Consider the following 20,503-nt stretch of genomic DNA (forward strand, 5'->3'; position numbering starts at 1 on the left):
TAGCGTGGCTACGCCACGCCGATCGGAAATAGTTTTGGGAAAAACCTTCAGGGTGGCGTCAATTTAACCCGCACCCGAGCACATGTTAAGATAAAATACAGAATAAAGCCTTGCATCTAAATACGAGCAATGACGAAACATCGTCGCTTTTGGACCAGGTCATCCTTAATGCAATGCTTTTATGTTGGGATGATTTCATTTAATCAGTTTCCGTGTGGGTTTTAGAGTTTTAATATAAATGCCCATGGCAAAACAGTTTAACGTTCGTCAAGGGTTTTTCAATGACTTGCAGTGCTTCGTGAAATCAGTCAACAGACACTTCACCCTACTGCGAACGGGAGAGGACCGAACAAGGTCCAATCAGGCGATGCCGGTGATGAGAAGCGTTCCGTCCACACGGTGAGGTTTGTCAACTCACGTTAAGGCTTTTCCTACCAGCGCATAACGTACCAATGCCCGATTCGAACAAACACGCTACAGATAAGCTTCGACTTCAACTGTATTAATCATGACCACATCAGTAAAACAACATTCCTTGTCACCACATGAAAGCACAAGAGTTACAATGCCCAGAATACAGCCCACAACCAACCTCTCAAGTTGAGTCAGTCACGAGCAGAAGTAAATCCAACATGCCGCATCCAAATACCGTCAGCACGCTGCAGAGAAACGTTCATTCATTAACTCGAACAGAACATCCCATCAACAAGAGAAGACAGTATTGAGGCAAGCATTACGTTAAAGGGCCACGCCTGATTTGAAAGAAGAGCTGGCCGACCTGAAAGACCAAGGCCGGCGGGTGTAATCAGAACCAAAACACAGGCATTTCACTCAGGACGGAATGTACGGAGAGAATGAACGGCCAAACGAGACCCATCACATTACAACATCCTAGCTACGCATATGGATGTAATTGAGGTACGCAGAGTAGTTTGATATTGCACCAAATTATGCCTTTCATCTGCAAGTACGTCTTTGGCCGCGTGGCGTGTCTACGAAACTGACGCCTTACGGCGAATTACCACAATCGTTGTACAATCCAGCGAACCGAACTGCCCGCACTCCGCGGATGGTCCGGCACGAGTCACCTACTATAACCCACCCATTTCCCATTGACAGCATGATCCACAGCCGGTCAACAGATCCACCTCACTCTGGCCTCCCGCTGACCGTCCGTGCGAGCGAAGCATTCACGACGATGACGAAATCAACGAGCGAACAGTAAATACGAGCAAAGCCGCACCGCCTCACCAGTCGCCATTTTGAAGTGCAGACACCTGTATGCTTCTAGGCTCGCCGCCCTCTCTCCCTCTCCCCCCTCTCTCTCTCTCACACTCACTCACTCACTCACTCACTCACTCACTCACTCACTCACTCACTCACTCACTCACTCACTCACTCACTCACTCACTCACTCACTGACTCACCCTCTTCCCCTTTGTCTTAAACCAGCCCTTTCACAACGAGGGCGTCGTCCTAAAATGAGTTCGCACGCGTTGGTCTCATTCACTCTAGGCGATGCTCTGCAGGGTTTCTGTGACCGACTGCACGTCAGGCCCCAGCTGCTCCAGATTCCGGCCACGACCAATCTGATTCCGAAGATTCCGGTGCGGATTCTGTGGATGGCGCCGTGTTACTTGCTCGGCAGCACCTTGTACGGATTGAGGATGCCGTTGGGGTCCATTACGGCCTTGAGCGTCTTCATAAGCCGGATGGCCGCCGGCGTCTTGGAGAGATGCAGCAGGTCGCGCTTCTTGAAGCCGATGCCGTGCTCGGCGCTAATGCTGCCGCCCTGTGCGGCCGTCCACTCGAACAGGTGCGGCTCGATGGCGCCCTCAACGGACGCATCGAACCGCGGCGCCGTCACGTTCAGGTGAATGTTGCCGTCGCCTGTCGGCAGCGCGGGGTCAAGGTCAGGCCCGCGGCCGCGCGCGTGGGGGCCGGCCGAGGGGGCGCGGTGGCGTCCGGTCGGGCTGCTGCTGCGTGTTTGACGCGGTGTGGAGGCTGTGTTTTGGGCGGGGAACTTTGATTTAGAGGAGTTATTGCTGGCTCCTTGGCCGCCAGCGTGCTCTTTTTACGACTTAAATGACACGTTTTGGACAAATGGAGCCACGCTAAACCAGGATTATGTGAAAAGCCGTTGCATGCGACAGCGGGAAACGAATCACGCTGAGAACCCGGTAAATTTAGAAGATTTCAAAAACTTCGCATGGTATCGTATCTATACGATGCGTCCCGAGGCGTTTCATGACTGGCCAATTGCTGTCAGCAGGTGGAGCTGACTAGCTCGCCGGCGGCCGGAATCACAGGCGTCCGCCCATCACAGAAGAGTGGTGCTGTCGCCCCATAATGCCACCGGGGTGAATCACCATAATCCCACGGTCTGTGTCGCAACATGGAACGGGTGCACGCTTTGATGCAGCGTTGTCAGGCAAAGGCCGCCACACCGTTATGGGCGCTTGTCACAGCAATAGCTATCGTTTCCAACAACAGTTCACGATTGAAGGCGGCACAACGCAGCTACCGACAGCCATCACGATCGACAGGCGTCGGGGACGTGCGTGGGATTTCGTGATGGAGGGGGGGGGGGGGACAACCCCAAATGTTTCACTCGAGACCACATTTGGTGCGCTGCAGGCGCCAGAAATATGTTGCATGCTAAATAACAGTATGTTTTCTTGATCTGCTAGTTTAACGTGCCTACCCCGCATTTTCAAGAATTGACGAGTCGCACACATATCAATGCAAGCAAACAAATTGATAAGAAAGGGACACATGTCTCAGAGCGTCACTATGTGCGTACGCCCCTGACAGGCGTATAATGCCCCGCACCAGATGCTGAGTTCATTACTTTGTCTCCTGCCCAACGAGCCCTCAATGGCGTATTGTCAGCGAGCTGTCCGCTGATTGGTCGGGTTGCGCTCGATGGGGGCTGAGGGCTGACGTGTCCGCGCGCCAGTGTCCGGCCGGCTCAGCCGCGCCGGACGCGCCGCTTCCAAAGATCGCTCGTTCGCGGCGGCCAAACACGACAAGGCCGCACAGCCTGCACCCTGCGGCGACTGTTGATCACTAACAAACAGCGCGGCAGACCCCAGCGCCCACGTGGCTGCGCCGCAGCGGATGCCGGCTGCCTCGAGTGTCGCCGGGCTGATGCGTTTGAAGTGGACAAGACGATGCAGTTCAGGACCGCGATTATGCAAGCTGGACTACCGCATCGCAATAACGAGACGAGCGAACACGCGAACCACGACAGCGTTCCGCGCCTGCCCCAGCCGATGGCATTAGTGAGAACGACGTCGATGCGCCCATTCGGGGACGCGAGTTGCAAAAGCTCGATAGAACAGCGAACCCCGCGCGAAGGACTGAGGACATAAAGCCACTGTGCCCGTAATGCAAAGCGGACAAAGAGCCTCCAATGAAAAGAAATAAAAACAATTGCGGAGGACAGCATGTCAAAGCTATTTTTATTTTCTCTAGCAAATTATTTTTCACATGGGCACACATCAGTGATCACGGTATATAATGAGCGAGCGAGAAAGCGGGAGAGAAAGGGTGCGTGCGTGCGTGCGTGCGTGCGTGCGTGCGTGCGTGCGTGCGTGCGTGCGTGCGTGCGTGCGTGCGTGCGTGCGTGCGTGCGTGCGTGCGTGCGTGTGTGTGTGTGTGTGTGTGTGTGTGTGTGTGTGTGTGTGTGTGTGTGCGCGTGTGCGTGTGTGCGTGTGTGTGCGTGTGCGTGTGTGTGCGTGTGTGTGCGTGTGTGTGCGTGTGCGTGTGTGTGCGTGTGACTGAGTCCTGTCAGATGTTGCCTCTTAAAATCCTTTTGACCAGAAATTCAACTCATCTAGCTCGATAAAAGCTGACGGGCCCTTCCGGGTATGCTTCGAACTTGCCTCCCACCAGCAAGTAAAAATGGACCTCAAGGGACGCCATGGCTGCACCGAACGGCAAGGCCTGGCGGCAGACGCTCAATACCGGGAAGCAGCGTTTCCACGAGCTAATACAAAGTTCACGCCGAATAAATGTCTCGCAGAGAAACTACTTGGCATACATCATAATGTATAATTCGCATGAGATCGCTCGAGCAGATGCTGTAAACTGGATCAGCAGACAAGGAGCTTCGTGGAGCCAGTGCAATACTTCCGCTGTGAGGACTATGGCTGACATCCGAAATCCAACAACTCCCCACTGTTTGATCGCTGCAATGCGTCTACGGATTTCCTCACCAACAAGTCGGACAATGGCAGTAAGCATTCGCCACATTAACACAACACCACGACACGACGGCGATATGTCTGGGAAGCTGAACCCTACTAAGCAAAGAACTCCCGGCACCGAACCGGATGAAACCCCCTTACGCACTCCCGGCACCGAACCGGGTGACCCCCCCCCCCACCCCCACCCCTAACGCGCCCTCCGGTTGTGTCACGGCTCCTGAGCGCTACTAGGACCCGTGCAGTCGCGGGCACTCCAAAAAGCCCCGTAGAGTCCCCTCCAACTACCAAAATCAGCAGCAAACCAGCAGCACACCGCCCACCAGCACCAACTTCAGCGCCCACCGGGCACCGTTTGCTGCGGTTCTCCTTCCAAGGCGCGGTCCGTTCCGATTGCTGACGGCCACGCGCCGATCGGGCTCTGCATGATTTCCCCGCGCGCGTCCGACTCGCGGCCGCTTCCGGGGCTCCGCCCACACCAGATGGCAGCACACCGATCAGACGATCCGATGCGGTGGAGGCCACCGCCGGGTCCTCCGCGCCGCTGGCCCGGGGCGGCTCAATCTGTTCCACTGGCCGAGCCACAGCCGACCGATTGGGCCTTTCCCCGAAGGTGGCAGTCAGCGCCGCTCCATGGCGTTAAAATATCCGGCACCTCATAACGATTGGGCCATGCGGCAGCGGACTGCTGCCGTTCAACGAATCCGCGGAGCATCTCCACATAGGCAACAATTGTGTTAAGTTCATGAATAAGCTGCTAGCTGATACCATCGTCTGCTCAATACGTGAACCATCAGCAAGGTCTGATGCACACGGCTACAGCATCGTATCTCCAGTCAGGTGCATGGTGCCTCCAGCCATGCCCATAGCATCTCAGCCATCCGCACAGTATATCTAGCTGTGTGCATCGTAGCTTTAGCCGCGTGCACAGTATCCTTAGCCGTGCGCACAGCACTTCTATCCGCGTGCAAGGTATCTCTAGCCGTGTACATAGTAGCCCTTGCCGTTTGTGACATGTCACTGGAGCTTTACGACGCACTCAGCTGCTGAGGCTATATGGCGTCGCCTGCCTCTCACCCTGACAGGAAGGGCGGGCACCACAGGGAATCGAACTCCGTACCTCTGGTTTCCCAGACGCGCGGTGGTTAAAGCGTACGCGTTAACCACTGCACTACCGGCACGCACATGCGGCAGTTCAGTACCCGGTGCGCGGGGTTCCAGCTCGCGCCACACGATAGCCAGAGTTATGCGCCACCAACCGCGCCCCTCACAGCCCTCCTACTGAATGTGGGGAACCAAAGATTGGAGCCATTTAGCCGAATGGTGCAACGCACCCTGGCCTTAAGATGGCCGAAATGCCACGCCGTGACGTCATCATGGTGACACATGTTACGTCCTCAGACAGCACACCGCCGATCAACTTAATCGACTTGCACATGACACTTGCGCTCTAATAAACTTCTTGAAATCCCCAGAAATGTCTTCAACCCCCTGGAAACTGGAAACTCGGCGGGGCACTTCATAGGCTGCTCCGCATCTCACCCGCAGTGAGGTAGAGCACCCAATGACGTCATGACATGAGGCAAACCACCTTTTGACGTCATGCTGATGTCACACAATTTTAGCGACGCCCGCGTGACGTCACTGGAAATACGTTGACGTCACTGGGATTACAGTGAAGCTGCCGTCTTGAAAGCCAACCAGTTTGATCACTGCGCGATGTTGATGGCGATTCCGGTTCGGTCATTTTTGCTACTGAACAAAATTGTCACATGATACTCCCCAACTACACTTCTGTTGGCATTTCATTATTATCTCACCACATTTACTGAACCTACTGCCTGGCTACACTTTTGTTGGCATTTCATTATCATCCCACCGCATCTACTGAACTTGTATAAGCTCGGCGCGTTGGCGTCCTCCCGCAGCGGGTCCTGTCGCATCGACTCTGGCCAAAGCCATCTCGGGCCGAAATAGCCCGCCCATTCAGGCCCGGCGGCGGCAGGGCGGGGGCGGGGGCGGGGCGGGCAGTTAGCGACACCGGCCCGGCGCCGGCCACGGACCGGGAGCGGACGGCACGCGCGACCTCCATGTCCAGCCGCAGACGGTGGTCGCGCAAGGCGACGGCCAACAGATGAAAGGGCAGCACTAACAGCGCAGAGGAGACGGATTTGCTCGGGCCGACAGTCCAGCCCGCTGCAGCGTTCCGTAGGCAACACAGGTCAGCACCCGCCAATAGGACATGCACGCTGAGCCGCGATGATTTTGTCGGGGCGTAGCTAAGCCGTAAAGGATGGCAGATGCCGGAAATGACTGATCCTCAATCTCTGCCACTAGGCCACATGACGGGGAGACCAAGACTCGGGGATCCCTGACGCGTGACGTCAGAGGTCACGTGTGAGGCGGTTGACAGAGGGAGGGGGAGAAAGGAAGGATCCATGTGGTAGTCGGAAATTACTCAGCATGGACAGCTTTAGTGTTATCCCCTCTGTATGATTTTTACACGACACTAACATGGATTACCACCCCGAAAAAGCGCATTTTCTTTTAGGCCTGTTCTCAATTTTCTCTTTACCTTATTCACACGCGCCCAGGTGGCCGGCTAGATGCCCCTCATTCGGGTGGGGGGGGGGTGGGGGTGGGGGGGGGGGGGTCAATCTGACACTCCCCTGAAATCCCGGGAACTAAGAAAGCTTAAGACACCAAATTTACAGGGTGTGTTGACCTGCACGTGAACTCACTTGGTCAAAGTTTCAGGTTCCTAGGTCACGACCTTCGGGCAAAAAAAGGTCAAACGAGGTCAAGTTTCAGGTTGGTCTCAAAAAAGCCCCAGAACGTAGATAACCGTTTCTAAGCAAAAATGCACGTTCTCATTTAAGGTCAGTGACCTTGTTTGACCTTTTGAATGTCAACGTGACCAAAATCATACAAGATTGCTTTGAGTTTTGCATTTGACTAAGCGACAAAGAATACGCTAGGCAGTATGTTCCTAAAACAAAATATTGACCCCGGTCAGTTTAGATCAATGACCTATTCTGACTTCTAAGAAGTCCACGGAAGATGTATAATGCGGTTTCTGCTATCAATAAACTCGAAATGGGCACCAGAAACAATCCCATACAGTATCCCTAGTCATAGAACAGGTTGGTTTTGACCTTGTTGTGACCTTCATACCTGACCTTAGGTCAATTTAATTTGCTCATTGAACTGCTCTGTTGCCTAAGAAAGCATCTCAGATAGGCATGACTTCGTCTAACACTCCGCTGTTGGATCAGGTTGAAGGATTTCTTAGAAATTGTCTTCGCTGAAACCATAGCCTGACTTTGACCTGTCATAGGTCAGCGCCTTACAACGTACATCTAAATGTTTAATGTCAAACGATCCGCTATTCAATTGTCTACAGCCATACAAAATTTGGCGCGGCTACGCCGCGCCGTTCAGAAGCCATTCTGGAAAAAGCCTTCGGGGGGGGGGGGTCAATTTGACCCCACACCCGAGCGTGTTAAAAAACAACCGCCCCAACGGCCACAAAGCAGCACGGCACTCAGCACACAACCTCGAAAGTGTTCGCTCTTATAACTTGTGGATGGCATCAGCTCGGTGGCGCGGTTAGCAAAGGATTGCCGACGGTTCAGCCGTCACGACGGCGCCTTCCAAGCACACGTAAGCAAGTCGCGTTGGCACCGTTACTGACGCCCACACCACCGCAGCGACCACGGGCCGAGGATTTGTCCCCGAACACAACGAGGCACAGGCTTTTGTCTTTAAGTACGCCGCAGGGTCGTGCTCAGCGCGCCTGTTGGCAACAAGCGCACTGATGGAGTCGATGCCACTTGCAAAAGTGCGCGATGATGAAGTCGGCCGCGACCCTCCAAATACGAGTGGCCTCGCAGTTTCTAGGCGATTTTCCGTTGCTCACAGACGGATGAGCGCCGGTTGCCTGCCTTCACTACACACTCGTGATCCGCAGTTGTACGAGTTAATCTCTAGCCGCGCATTTTTTTGTTACCTCCAGTTAAGCACGTTTCCAGATGATATACTACACGCGCCCAATTCACAACACGCAAATCAACGTCTTATAATCGAGAGGCCGTTGCAATACATAGCACGTCAACTTTAGCACAGAACGACCTCAACAATTATTCCGTCATTTTCCCGCTAACGTCGACCAGGCACGAATCTATCCCTCAACTACATCCCAGACTCTCTGCAATAACCACGTCACAAGCAGCACATCCGCGGAGAGCAGCGCATCTCGGTAGCGCGCGCGTCTCCGCTTCCGCCATGCGTTGAGGTCGCCTGACGCCGGGGACGCGGCAGATCTGCGGAGGCGGAGGTGCCCGCCGCCGGCGGCGGCCAGCGAAGCCCCGAGGCGTGCGGCCGCCGTCCGTTGAGCCGGCGCGGCCGACGGCAGATTTAGGAGATTCGACCCAGTCCCGTAATCTGCGGTGAATGCAGCGGTCGCGGACGTCACTATCTGGCGCCCGACTGTTCGGGGAAGGCGGCTGATTGAACAAGGCGCCGCCGCGCGGCTGCCGCCCCACTCGCCTGGGGTATCTGGCGCGTGACCTCTGACGTCACGCGTCGGGATCCCTCCGGTCGGAATCCCTAGGTCCTCCGGGCAGGACGAAGCCGTCCGTCAGGCGGACAGCGCCTGGCTGGCAAACGACGCCAAGGATTGCCTCGCTGGCCTGATGGCATCAGTGACCATGCCGTCACCGATCGGGCGAGTTCTCTTCCGTGCGCTGAGCTCTTCCCATTCAGCTGACATTGGGGTCCTCCGTCCAGCGGTGGTCCGTCCCCAACATAGCAGTTGCTTGTTTCGTCTCGCTGGCAGCACCAGTGTACAGCATTTGACCCGAACGTTATCGCCAATTACCTGACACTGCACGTCATCCATTTACTGCACTACGTTCGCTCGTCCAGATCCGGATCCGGTCCACGCCGGCACGATTGAGACCCTGGGTGTGCGGCATTCACAGGCCACGCGCCTCCCTTCCCATTAAAGGCTTGTTATATGCGGCTGACATCGTTAGTTGGTTATTTAATGGGGCTTTCGGACGCTTCGACGGAGCGCTCACAAAGCGTCCAGTGAAGTTGGCATCCGCCGCTTCCGCTCGCCAAACAACGCACCGAACGTCTCACGAAGCGGCGAGCGGGCCGCGAACAGACCCCTCGGGTGCATTCCGTCCATATTTGCCGTATATTCCGCACACATCCGGCGCACATAACACGATCCACTTACGATTCCGCACGAACGGCCGGCGGCGACCGCTGGCCGGGGAGCTGTACACAGGCGGCACGCCAGGCGTCGCCGAAATAGCCGGACGGGGCTCGCCGGTGAATGGGGAGCGGAGGCGGCGAGACGTGCCGTCACGTCCGACTTCGTCGCTCGGGACAAACATCCCACAACTCGCCCGAAAACCGCGACACAAATACGGCTTCGTCTGTGTACGACCCAAGTCGTCTCTCGCTCGTCCGGCTGAAAATCACCATTGGAATCGGAAACACTAAAGATATCCTCCGGTTGACATTTCGACAGGGGATATGTATCAGCGCCGATAGTCTAAAATAGCATTAGGAGGGGGCGCTTCAGCAGCCCAACCCCAAATAGACCCCGCCGGAAGCCAACTGGGCGCCCTGGCGCTGACAGCGTAACCGCGGCTGGTCTCCTGGCACTGCCGTAGTGGAACTGGCCGCTTTTGTGGTTTCTGCGCGATGGTTCGTGTGGTTATGCAGCAGTCTATGTAACAACAGTGAACAACAGTCTGCGCGGTTCGCATGGACACCGTTGGTATTAAAATGGTTTGTGGGTGACGGCTAGTGTGGTTGAAGCAGTGGCTTGTTATTGCTTGTTAGCTAGCTAGCACGGCTTGTGTGGCTTTTGTGATAGTTTGTGTGGTTTGCTGACTAGATTGTGTAGTTTGTGAGCCATGTATTGGGCTGTCCGCGTCATGGTTCACGTTCATGCTACTGTGTGATAGCTCATGGATGAGGGTGGGAGTGAAGCACCTTGCACAATGACTATCTGTCAAATCATCTTCGCTACAAGAGTTTTCATGGCACGCCACTCTCTGACCGACAAAGGGTCCTCGCCCCTTTGTCGGTCAGACATACAACAACAGCCCACAGAACATACAACGTCAGCCGTCCCAGTCCTCAAACACCTCTGCCCCCGCCACAGTCAGGTCAAACACATCGAGCTGAAGCCGCCTCGACCCCCTCAATCCAGAGAACTCGAGCACCTCAGCCTCCGTCCACGCCCGCCCCCAACCGGCAGGAGTCGTCTGCCCCCGCCCCAAGCCATGCCTCCCCGTTCAGGAGGCGTCGGTCGCGCCACTCCCCAATCGCGCGGCTCCAGTCCCCCGCCGCCCTCGTCTCCGCCAGCGCGCGGCGGGAGCGCTCCGGCACCGCGCGCCACCGCAGGCGGGGGGGAGGGGGGGGGGAGGGGGGGGGGGGGCGTCGGTCGGTCGGCCGCTGGGCGCGTATCTCAAATGGTCAAAACGCCGCTGGGGCGGCGCCCCGGCCCCGGCGGACCTCGCGGCCCCGCCGCACGATCCGGGCGCGGATCGATGCCGCGCGTCACGGCCTCTCGATCCCGCGGCGGGACCAGCGCGGCGGGCGGCACGCGCCCGCCCAGCCGGGCACGGCAGCGGGCCGCGGACTCTCGACAGACACTGGTCCCTCGCGGTGGGACAGCAGACCGGCAGCAGTGCAGCACATGGCGGCGCGCGGCCGTGCGACAGGCGGTGGTTCATGTCACAACTGAGGGCGACGCCCCCAACTCCGATATATATATATATATATATATATATATATATATATATATATATATATTGTTTTGCTTGTCATGATTCGCGATGCGAAAGGCCGCACCATAACGTTCATCAGCCACACGCTCCAACATGCTGTTTCTTGATTCCCAGTTAAGTCCGAAAGCGCTCTACCCCAAAAAAATCAAATAACCAAACCAGCTGAAGCGCTATACCACCCCACCATTTCAATCCGCACGTGCTCTCTTGAACTACTTACATTGTTAAGACATTTTTGAGCAACGCTTCGACGGCGGACGAGTTCTTCGCGACAACACCCTCAGCCCAATGCCCTCCCCCCCCACCTCCGCCCCGCCTGCACCCACTATTCACAACCAGCTACATCACAATTGTGTGACATACGCTGGCGGCATCGCTAATGGTTCTCTGACGATGAATGACGAGAGAGTGGCCAGTTGTTCGTACGTACAGAACTAATCGAACTTCGAACTAATCCCATCAGTTCTACGTGACAAAGAGACGACCATGCCGACAGCACGATTTGCGCGATTTGCATCAGAAAAGGCATTTGCTTCAACTGATTTTGAGAGCATTCAAGTCGTCATCAAGACAAAACCATTCGCACAATTTGCATCATCAAAATAATTCCTTCAATTAAGTTTGCAAGCATTCAAATCCTCATCAATCAATTGCATCCATGCATCACGTCACGATTGCGTGCGTCACGCGTCACGATTTGCGTCCCACGGTATTCTGATGTCCTCCGCAGTCGTGACCAGGAATGTTTCGCCTCTTATTCCTCGAAACTACGTAAGCTGGCAAGCGCATTTGAAATGAGCTTTATACATATATATATATATATATATATATATATATATATATATATATATATATAGATGAGACAGTATTAATATCTTTTATTCGCCGTAGAATAAACATGAGGATGGAGAAACAGTCGTGATATTCCGACTACGTGCCTTTATCAAAACGCAAAAGACATGTAAACGGACAATCACATATATCTCTCTATTCTCCTGCCTATTCTAAGAGCAATAAGGCTATTAATACTGCCTCATTTACATTCCTCGGAAATACCAAGTGTTCACAGCTGCCCTAATGCACCGCGCTCCAGCCGTGGTCTGGGCGTCTCAGCCAGGCGGGCCGGAAATTATGTCTCAGCAACACCGAGTATCGGTCTTTCCCCGCATGTCATCGTGATATGCGACGATAACCCGGCCGTTACAGCCATGCACGTTGATAAACTATCGATCGACGGCGGCGAGTGTGCCTGGATGTCACGTCGCATGCCGGCTTGCCAGGAGAGTGCCACGTGTAAGCTACAATGCTTGCTCTCTCGGCCCTTGTTTTTACCAAGCATCTTAGCGAAGATTGAGCGGGTGGTGGAGCAAGCCAGTGTTTCAAATGCTTTGGTTGACGCGTAATAACTGGGAAGTGGTCGCCAACAGCCTGGCCGTTAGTTTCACCGTAATGAGCCCGATGTCACCAACGCCGACATCGACGCACAAGTCCATCCACAGGACGACGGTAAAGCGAGTACGCGCCACAGCAGACTGCTACTCACCTACAGGAGACGGCCGCTTTTTAATTAGGCACCCATTTGTAATTCCGGCGGGCTGTCTCTCGTGAATGTCCCAGTTCCGCACTAGCGCGAGATGAACATTTGGCCTCAACAGGAAGCGTTGGACGATGCCGGGCGACGTCGGTACTACAGCACAACATGTCTACCAATATGTGGGGTATGCACTCAAATAATGAACGCGTGTGCGCGCAATCCAGACGTCCAGCACTCGAAAGCAGTACTTTTATGATCAGAAACTGGTGGCATACTGACCAGTGGAACAATGTGCTGTAAACACGGTTCAGCGGCACGGGGCCCGGCGGCGGTGCGCGCCGCCCTGTTGAAAAGGCCAGCTGCAGAGCGGAGAGCGGTCTTCGCAAGGCAGGCTGGAGAGCGGGGAGTGTGACCTCCACAGGGCAGGCTGGAGAGCGGAGAGTGTCCTCCACAGGGAGGCTGGAGAGCGGAGAGCGTGACCTCCACAGGGCAGGCTGGAGAGCGGAGAGCGTGTCCTCGACAGGGCAGGCTGGAGAGCGGAGAGCGTGTCCTCCACAGGGCAGGCTGGAGAGCGGAGAGCGTGTCCTCCACAGGGCAGGCTGGAGAGAGGGGAGTGACCTCCGCAAGGCAGGCTGGAGAGCGGGGAGCGTGTCCTCCGCAGGGCAGGCTGGAGAGAGGGAGCATTACCTCCGCAAGGCAGAGCCTCCTGCCTTTCCGGCGCCTACAATACGCCGTAACTGCAGACGTCTCGCCGAATGCCTGGCCGGGGTCCGGGTCCAGGTCGGGGCCGGGGTCGGGGAGTCCTCAGTCTGCGCGCCACACTCCGTCAGGACATGCGGCGGCCGTCGCGGGCCACCGAGGCGGCGACACTGGTGCGGGCGCGGCAGGTGTCATGGTCATACGGACCGGATTGACCCGAGTGCAGCAGGACACTGAGAGCCAGGGGAGCGACTAAAGCAGGTGAAAAAGGCTCGTGGCCGTTTATTTACATCCATAATCACCCTTTTGTGTTTCGTCGTTGTCCGGTTTCACCACTGGTGCCAGGAGAAGATCTGGGAATATGTCTCACGGTTGCCAAATCGTGGAAAGACAACGGACTTGTTATAGAAAGTGTAACTTAGCTTCACATTACCGGCGCCTGTTCCAACACGTCATAAAGTCCCAAGAGATCGTCAAAGTTACTTTTTGGTGTTATATCACAAAGTTGTGGTATCAATATGCTGGTAACCCCTGTCCCCACATGCCACGTGAAATTGGTGTCGATAATCAGATCGCAGTATTTACACAGGCACGCAATCAAGAACCAATTGGCGGACAAGTAAATAATAAACTGGCAGACATTGCCTGTTGAGCCATCAGGTAACGAGCAAAGCGAGCAGCATCTCTGTAACGCCACGTCGGCTGAGTTACTAACCGAGTACCCGCGTCGACAAGCTATACAGGCAAGACCTCGTCTTTTCCAGGTTATGTGCTTAATGCTGCCATACAGGTCAACGTATAGTGCCGGCACCAGGCTTCCAACAAATCTGGCATTTCTCGCACGAAGCATGTAAAGTCCCATCAGCATCTCACCATTCTTTTTCCAACCCACTTCATCGCAGAAACCGAGCAGCTAATGGAAACGGACCTTCTGCACCACTATCGGCGCAGTGCTAAGGCAGAGTGCTTGCTCTCGTCCTGTGCAGCTGCGCAATGCATGCATCAATACGTACTCCGTTTCTAACGGAACGTCATGTTGGCCGCCTCCAGCAACCAATCGGGGAAGCAATGTCCGCCGCCGGGGGGGGGGGGGGGGGGGGGGGGGGGGGAGGAGTCGTAGTGAAGGAGCCGGAACGGATGACCGGTCCGGCGGTGGAGCCCGTGCCCCGGCGCAAACTCCTGAGAGGAAAAGTTCGATCCGATGCAGAGAAAAGCCATTAGCTCAGGTGAAACTTCCGTGCATATAATTTGAAGCCACTGGTGGATATTCGTCGCCTTTTGGTGTTATCGGCTATCACTATTTGGAACCGGCGTGTCCCTCGTACAGTTGTGTTCAAAATATGTGGTCGGTTCCTGCTTCGGCAAAATCTTTTCCGAATGCCTGATGACCATTTCATGTTTATTTGCACATACATCATCCCCCATGGCTTATCCTCCGCATAGTTCGGTTGTTCAAAATACATGGTCGATTCCTGTGTGCGCAAAACATTTTTCCAAAAGCTTGATGACCATCACATGTTTGTGTGCGCACATACATCATCCCTCAAGTTACATTAATATATCAGCACAACTCGCAGCACATGGTATTATTTCCGATGCTATTTCCTTTTCAATTAATAACCCAAATGCGAGCTCGCAGCGGGTTGAAGCAAAGCAATTCGCCGAACGTGATAGCTGAATGTTTGCCGAACACAAATAGAAGCCTCGAGGCCAATGAGTTTTCGTCATGGCGGCCTTTTGACCTCTCTGACAATAGCTCCATAGCCCACGTGGCCAAACCACGCCAACAAAAGCGATTCAGTCGAGACGGGCGTGCTTGCATTTTCTGCATCCACTAGCAGAGCGACGAGCCGTTCTCCGTCCATCAGGCCGCGTACGCCTTGACCGCGCGCACGCACCGCACCACCTGCCTGCCGCACGCCCCCTGGTCCGACCACCTCCTCCGAGACCGTCCAGCAGGCCGCGGGCCCGCCGGCGAGCTTGGCGTGTTGTCGTTGGCTCGTGGTCGATGATCCGCGGTAGGCGGAAATGAACGGTAATGGTATTGGTCCGCGGCAGGCTGTCGCGCTTCGGGGCTTAAGAAGCGATCAGAATCATTCGAGACCTGTGTTTTCTGTAGATGTCGCTGTGGCCTCTGAACGTTTGCAACTCCTGCACAACGGACTGGGGTGTAGTTACCATTCAGTTGAGTAGTCCGCAGTTGAACGTCAGACCTCCCATCTCTTGCCCCAACCTCGTCCTCCCCTGAACTTTGAGACCAAATGACAAAAATACGTGGAGGAACCCGTCTGATGACATATTTTGGGCAAACTCATTTTTCATTTTCAAAAACATTTTCACCGCTCAGATTTCCCCCAACCTCATTTTGTGCAGCTGCGTCCCTGATAACGATGATGATATGGGCTCTACCGTGCACCGACCGCTCCCGTCCTACGGCGTCCAAAGGACAGCAATGGTGGCAACCTTCGCTGGCGTGTGTCACGTGACAGTGCTCGCGTACCACATGTGCCGATTTTTTTCTGCAATATCTCACGTCTCTAAAAGAAAAGGTAACAAACGCCCCCCTGGGTCCCACATTACCGAAGGCTTCACATGTCGAGAAGGAAATATATTTTCACAACGGATAATGCGCATTCCTGTGCCTTGCGTTATTAGCCTGTTGGTGCTTTGCTTTCCCACTACACGTATTTCTGCAAACGTCATATAAAGCACCGGACAGTATCACTTAACCAATGAACGGCGAATATTCTGCAATTACATGCCACCTTGTCATCAATCACTGTCACATGAAAGAGGTCCTATATCCTATTTGTTTGATGCACTACACCGTCACCAGCTGTTCTATTCCATTTCGTGATGGACCATTGGAATGGCGCACGGGGGTACCCAGGTCATACTCAGCTGCCGTTAACTGGGCTTAGCCAGGCCTGCAGATGCGCTGGGCTTGGATCGGCCCTCTAGAGCACGCCGAGACTCGCGAGCGTGGCTGCTCTTACCAAATATTTCATGGCAAATAATTGTTGACCTCCGTAGCGAGTATTGCGGGTCCACCTTTGGGTCACGCGAGCTCACATCGGTCGACCAGAAGTGTGACGACAGTGTGAAGCTTCAGAACGCGCACAATCCCCCAAAAGTGCAAGAAACGACCCGAAAACAGGCCCTAGAATTCAGCTGCTGGAAATTCTATTTTAACGGTGTTCACAGCATCGAGTAAGTTTTTCATGACCAGCATCAATGAAAGTTCCTACCGCCCGATCATGCATAGCGCGTTTGTGACACATGTTGATGGAAAATTCCGCACATACCTCCCGATGCATCTCTTCAGTCGCAGGCCTTCTGGCCCGCAGCATAAGTCTGAGGAGGTTGCCGTCCGATACCGACTGCTGCACTGAGGTTACCTTTAATATCTCCGCACCCTAACCACAAGAACAGTCGAGACGGTCGAGAGTGACTTATTATCCTGATACCAATGTCAAGCGTTTGCTTGCTCGCGCGTATCTGACGTCAAGCCGGTACGTCATGCACGAAGCCGCGAGTCCGAGCAGCCCATCAGCTTCCATTTCCAGCCGCGGTATGACCGCCGCCCGCCAACATCCCGGACATTACCGCCAGCAGTCAGCCGCTTTCCCCGGCGCCGCCATCCGACGCACGCCGCCGGAGGCGCTCCGGCCGGCGGACGTCTCGAAAGGTCAGCAGGTCAGCCGCGCCGACGCCAGCGGCGGTTGCGCGCTGCCGGGGAGGGGGAGGGAGGGAGACAGCCGTCTGTTGCCGGCCGGGGGCGCCGGCGCCGCGGACGGTGGCCGCATGGAGAGCCTCTCAGACACCGGCAGACGAGCCGGGAGAGAGGACCATGCCTCTCTGGGGCTGACACTGACGCGGCGCCCGTGATTGTGATTCACCAGACCCCCTGGATGGAGGGGACGGGGCTCTGGCCGTGCCTGGCGCCGACACAAGTGTCGCCCTTGTCTCGGATTGTTTTACGGGCGCTTAATTACGACAGTCATTCGCGTCGCAATGTCTCACTCCCAGAGCAGCCGGGAGAGCCCGCGCGACTCTAGTTACATAACCCCGGCGCGCCGCTGCCGGGCAGAACGTCATTCACGGACGCCAACACGTCACCAAAGTGGCGCGCTGCCGCTGTGAGTGACGTCACCAGATCGCCTGGTAATTGTTAGATACCATTACTGTCAAGACGCTTTTGCGTATGACGTCACAGACGACACGCACTGCTGTCGTCTCTGTTGCGGGCTGTGACACCCTTCACCGAGAGGAGAGTGACATACCCGCCAGTGGACGGATGCGGGCCGATGACAGCAGGGCGCTCACCAACCAGCGAGCTGCACGCAGCCCACCAGCTGACCTGTGCCAGCCTGAGCGGCGCAGGTCAGCTGGGCCGCGGGCTATGGCACCCTTCACCGGGGGGAAAGTGGCAAATCCGCTAGCGCAAGGATGCGAGCCGATGACTGCAGGGAGATCACCAACCAGCGAGCTGCCACACCCTCCATTAGCTGACCTGTACCGGCCTGAGCGGCTGCACGTACTCTCAACCAGCAGACCTGCACCGGCCAGAGCGGCTGGTCAGCCCCGACGGTCCCATCTGCACCACCTCTGGCGCTCGTCTCCTCTGGTCCAAAGCTGAGCCGTGCAGCGACGGGCGCGCCGGCCCGGCGGCTGCGGCGTCGGTCGGTCCGCCGGCCCGCTCGGCGGCCGCGGCCGCCTGGCGATCGCACCCTCCCATGGTGTCGAGCGGAGCTCCGGCGGGCCGGAGCGGCGCCTGCTGGCGAACAGCCGCCGCCTCGTCCCGGCCGGCCAGTCACAACCGCCTCACACCCCGGCTGCATGACCGTCCGCGCGCCACTGCTGACAGCACCCGGACCCTGCAGCCACAGCGGCGTGCGACGGCTGTCCAGACAGCACCCGGACCTTCCGGCGGGCTGCGTCTGAAAAAGCGCCCGACTGAACTAGAGCCGCGCTAGCTGACCTAACCCCGGTACCACGTGACTGGTCGCCATCGCGCGATGAGCGTCGACGTAGCGCGCCGTTAGACCACGTGACCTCAACTGGTGGTCGAGGCGAGCGCGTCCCCCGGGGGAGCGCTCGCGAACGCCCCAGTATTTCATTGGAACACGTCCGGGTCGCTCCGCCATGCAAAGTCCGGCATGTGCTGTCGGGCGCCGCCGCCGAGCACTGCTGTACAGAATCGGCAGCGACTGGCTTTCCGCGACGTCGCCACCGTGAGGACGACGTTCGTTAAACAGCTCTTCCCGGACTCACTCCCCGCCCCTTCGCCCACATCACGGTGTTTCTGCGTCAGTGAGGCAGACAGCGTCTCCTGCTGGCCGGTACCCATCCCCGATACGTCGCGAGCCAACGCGTGGCGTCACTGGTGCATTTTTGACACCTCTGAGCGGCATAATCGCGCAGGCGCCGGAACCTCGCCCGATTAACACCAGCACCATCCTCATCACCATCACCATCACCGGCTTCGAACGTCGGCAGACTGACACGACAGGCCGCCGTCTTCGCGGCGACCGCCCGCGAGGCCCGCTCGTGGTGCCGGCTACTCCGGACTTCCAGACGGATCGACCACTCCTGGCCAGGCGCGCGTGGTCGGCGGCCACCACGGCGCGGTGCGGCGCTCGACGAGGGCGACAGAAGCCGCACGACACGCGGCAGTCACACGCGCCACTGCAGCCGCGACAGCTCCCTCCCCTCCCCCTCTCGGACGCTGCTCGCGCCGCATGAGGAGACACGCCAGCAGACGCGCTGGAAGCGAGCACCGGCCACCCCGGGCCAGCGGTGTCAGGTGGCCCCACCAATGGGAAACGGCCACCCGGTCAAAGAAAGACGGCGGCCAGCCGCCAAATAAATGGCCTTACCGTGTTCCGTAAAAAGGTGGCTGCGTAGGCCGGCGCTCACGCACTCCACCAAATGGCATCGCAAAAAGAATGAACAAACGCCCCCAATATGACGCACACAATCAATCTGAACAAAAAGACATGTCCATGTCCACACCGAGCGTCAAAAGCGGTCCCGTGCGGGCGATGGTGAAACAGCACTGCAATGAAGCATACTTATTTTCCGCGACAATGCCAAGGACCAGGGTCCTGTCTGTCGTACTCTCCGAGAAAAGGATGCTTATCTCTCCATTTCTCTCCCCTGCTCTCGCTTACCCTGCCTCCCCCTCAGCCAGTGTCGGTCGCGGCGCGCGCCCCAGCCTCGCGTCCATGACCGGCGCCGCGCCCTCAGACCAGCTCAATAAGACGCGCCCGAAACCCTCGTCGCGACGGCCAAAGCCGTTCAGCCGGCCGCCGCCCGCCGCCGCCGCGTCACGCAAGCCAAGCCCTAATGAGCACGGGCGGCAGCGCCGACAGAAGGAGGCGGGCTGCCGCCGGCCGCCGGCCGGGCAGGCTCGGTGCGCCGACCGATCGGCCGCAATACCGCACAGGGCGGCGTCATACCCGCGCTTTACGAGCCCCGCTAGTCGGGACATTGTGGCCCGCATTTAAGTGACGCCGGCGCGGTTTCGTCGGGTACCGGTGCAATCACGGAGTGGTCGTTGGTTTGGTGGGCTCACTGCCACGTCGGTGCATTAAAAGCGCACAGCGACGTGGCAACAGGGCAATGCGAGGTCCAAGGTGGAGACGGCAAGCGGCGCAAATGACCATGTCATCCGGCATGCCAGAACAGACCAGCGGACGGCCGCATTCTCAGCAATCCACCACCGCTAGGACGCCGCCTCTTGCTCTACGCCGGTGGTCTGGATTTCGGCGCCTTCATAGCTCATATGCCCATTCCTACGCGACCCATATTGCTGCCGATGCCTGCGCAGTTCGACGCGTCTCAATTCTAACGAGTGATGACATGGCAGGCAGCTTGCCTCTCACCGTTTTTGTTTGATTTGTTTGCTTTGGTGCGCCAAGCTTGCCATGCTGCGGGGCGCGTGACGCCCGGCGAGCCGAGGCGGCCCCAGAAAATGTCCTATTTTGTCCTACAATAACACGATCAGACGCAGCACATTTCGGGCGCACGCCTGCCATAAGACGTGACCGAATGCCAGCCATATGCAGGGAATGGGCTGCACGTCCTCGCCATAAGGCCCGAGCCGCCGGCGTGCGAAGGCCGCACGCAAACCGCGCGGCAGGAGTCGCTATCTGGGAGAGCTGCTGATGAACACAAGGTCAAAGGTTGCCAGTGGTGGCGAGGCCATTGACCACTGTTTGAAAAGGAACAACGGCCAGAAGGGCCGA

At 56.7% G+C, this 20,503-nt stretch overlaps 1 protein-coding gene across 1 annotated transcript in view; it reads right to left on the reverse strand.

Annotated features, from left to right (window-relative positions):
* Positions 1-490: 490 nt before the first annotated feature.
* Positions 491-20,503, reverse strand: part of LOC119089496 (D-2-hydroxyglutarate dehydrogenase, mitochondrial) — a 43,337-nt gene continuing 23,324 nt past the window's right edge. The window contains exon 10 of the mRNA XM_037212221.1: positions 491-1,890. Within this exon, the coding sequence (XP_037068116.1) occupies positions 1,634-1,890 (257 nt within the window). The 3' untranslated portion in view covers positions 491-1,633. The remainder of the gene's footprint in view (positions 1,891-20,503) is intronic.

The sequence above is a fragment of the Pollicipes pollicipes genome, unplaced genomic scaffold, assembly GCF_011947565.3.
Source record: "Pollicipes pollicipes isolate AB1234 unplaced genomic scaffold, Ppol_2.1 Scaffold_3087;HRSCAF=3621_pilon_pilon_pilon, whole genome shotgun sequence".
NCBI lineage: Eukaryota > Metazoa > Arthropoda > Thecostraca > Pollicipedomorpha > Pollicipedidae > Pollicipes > Pollicipes pollicipes.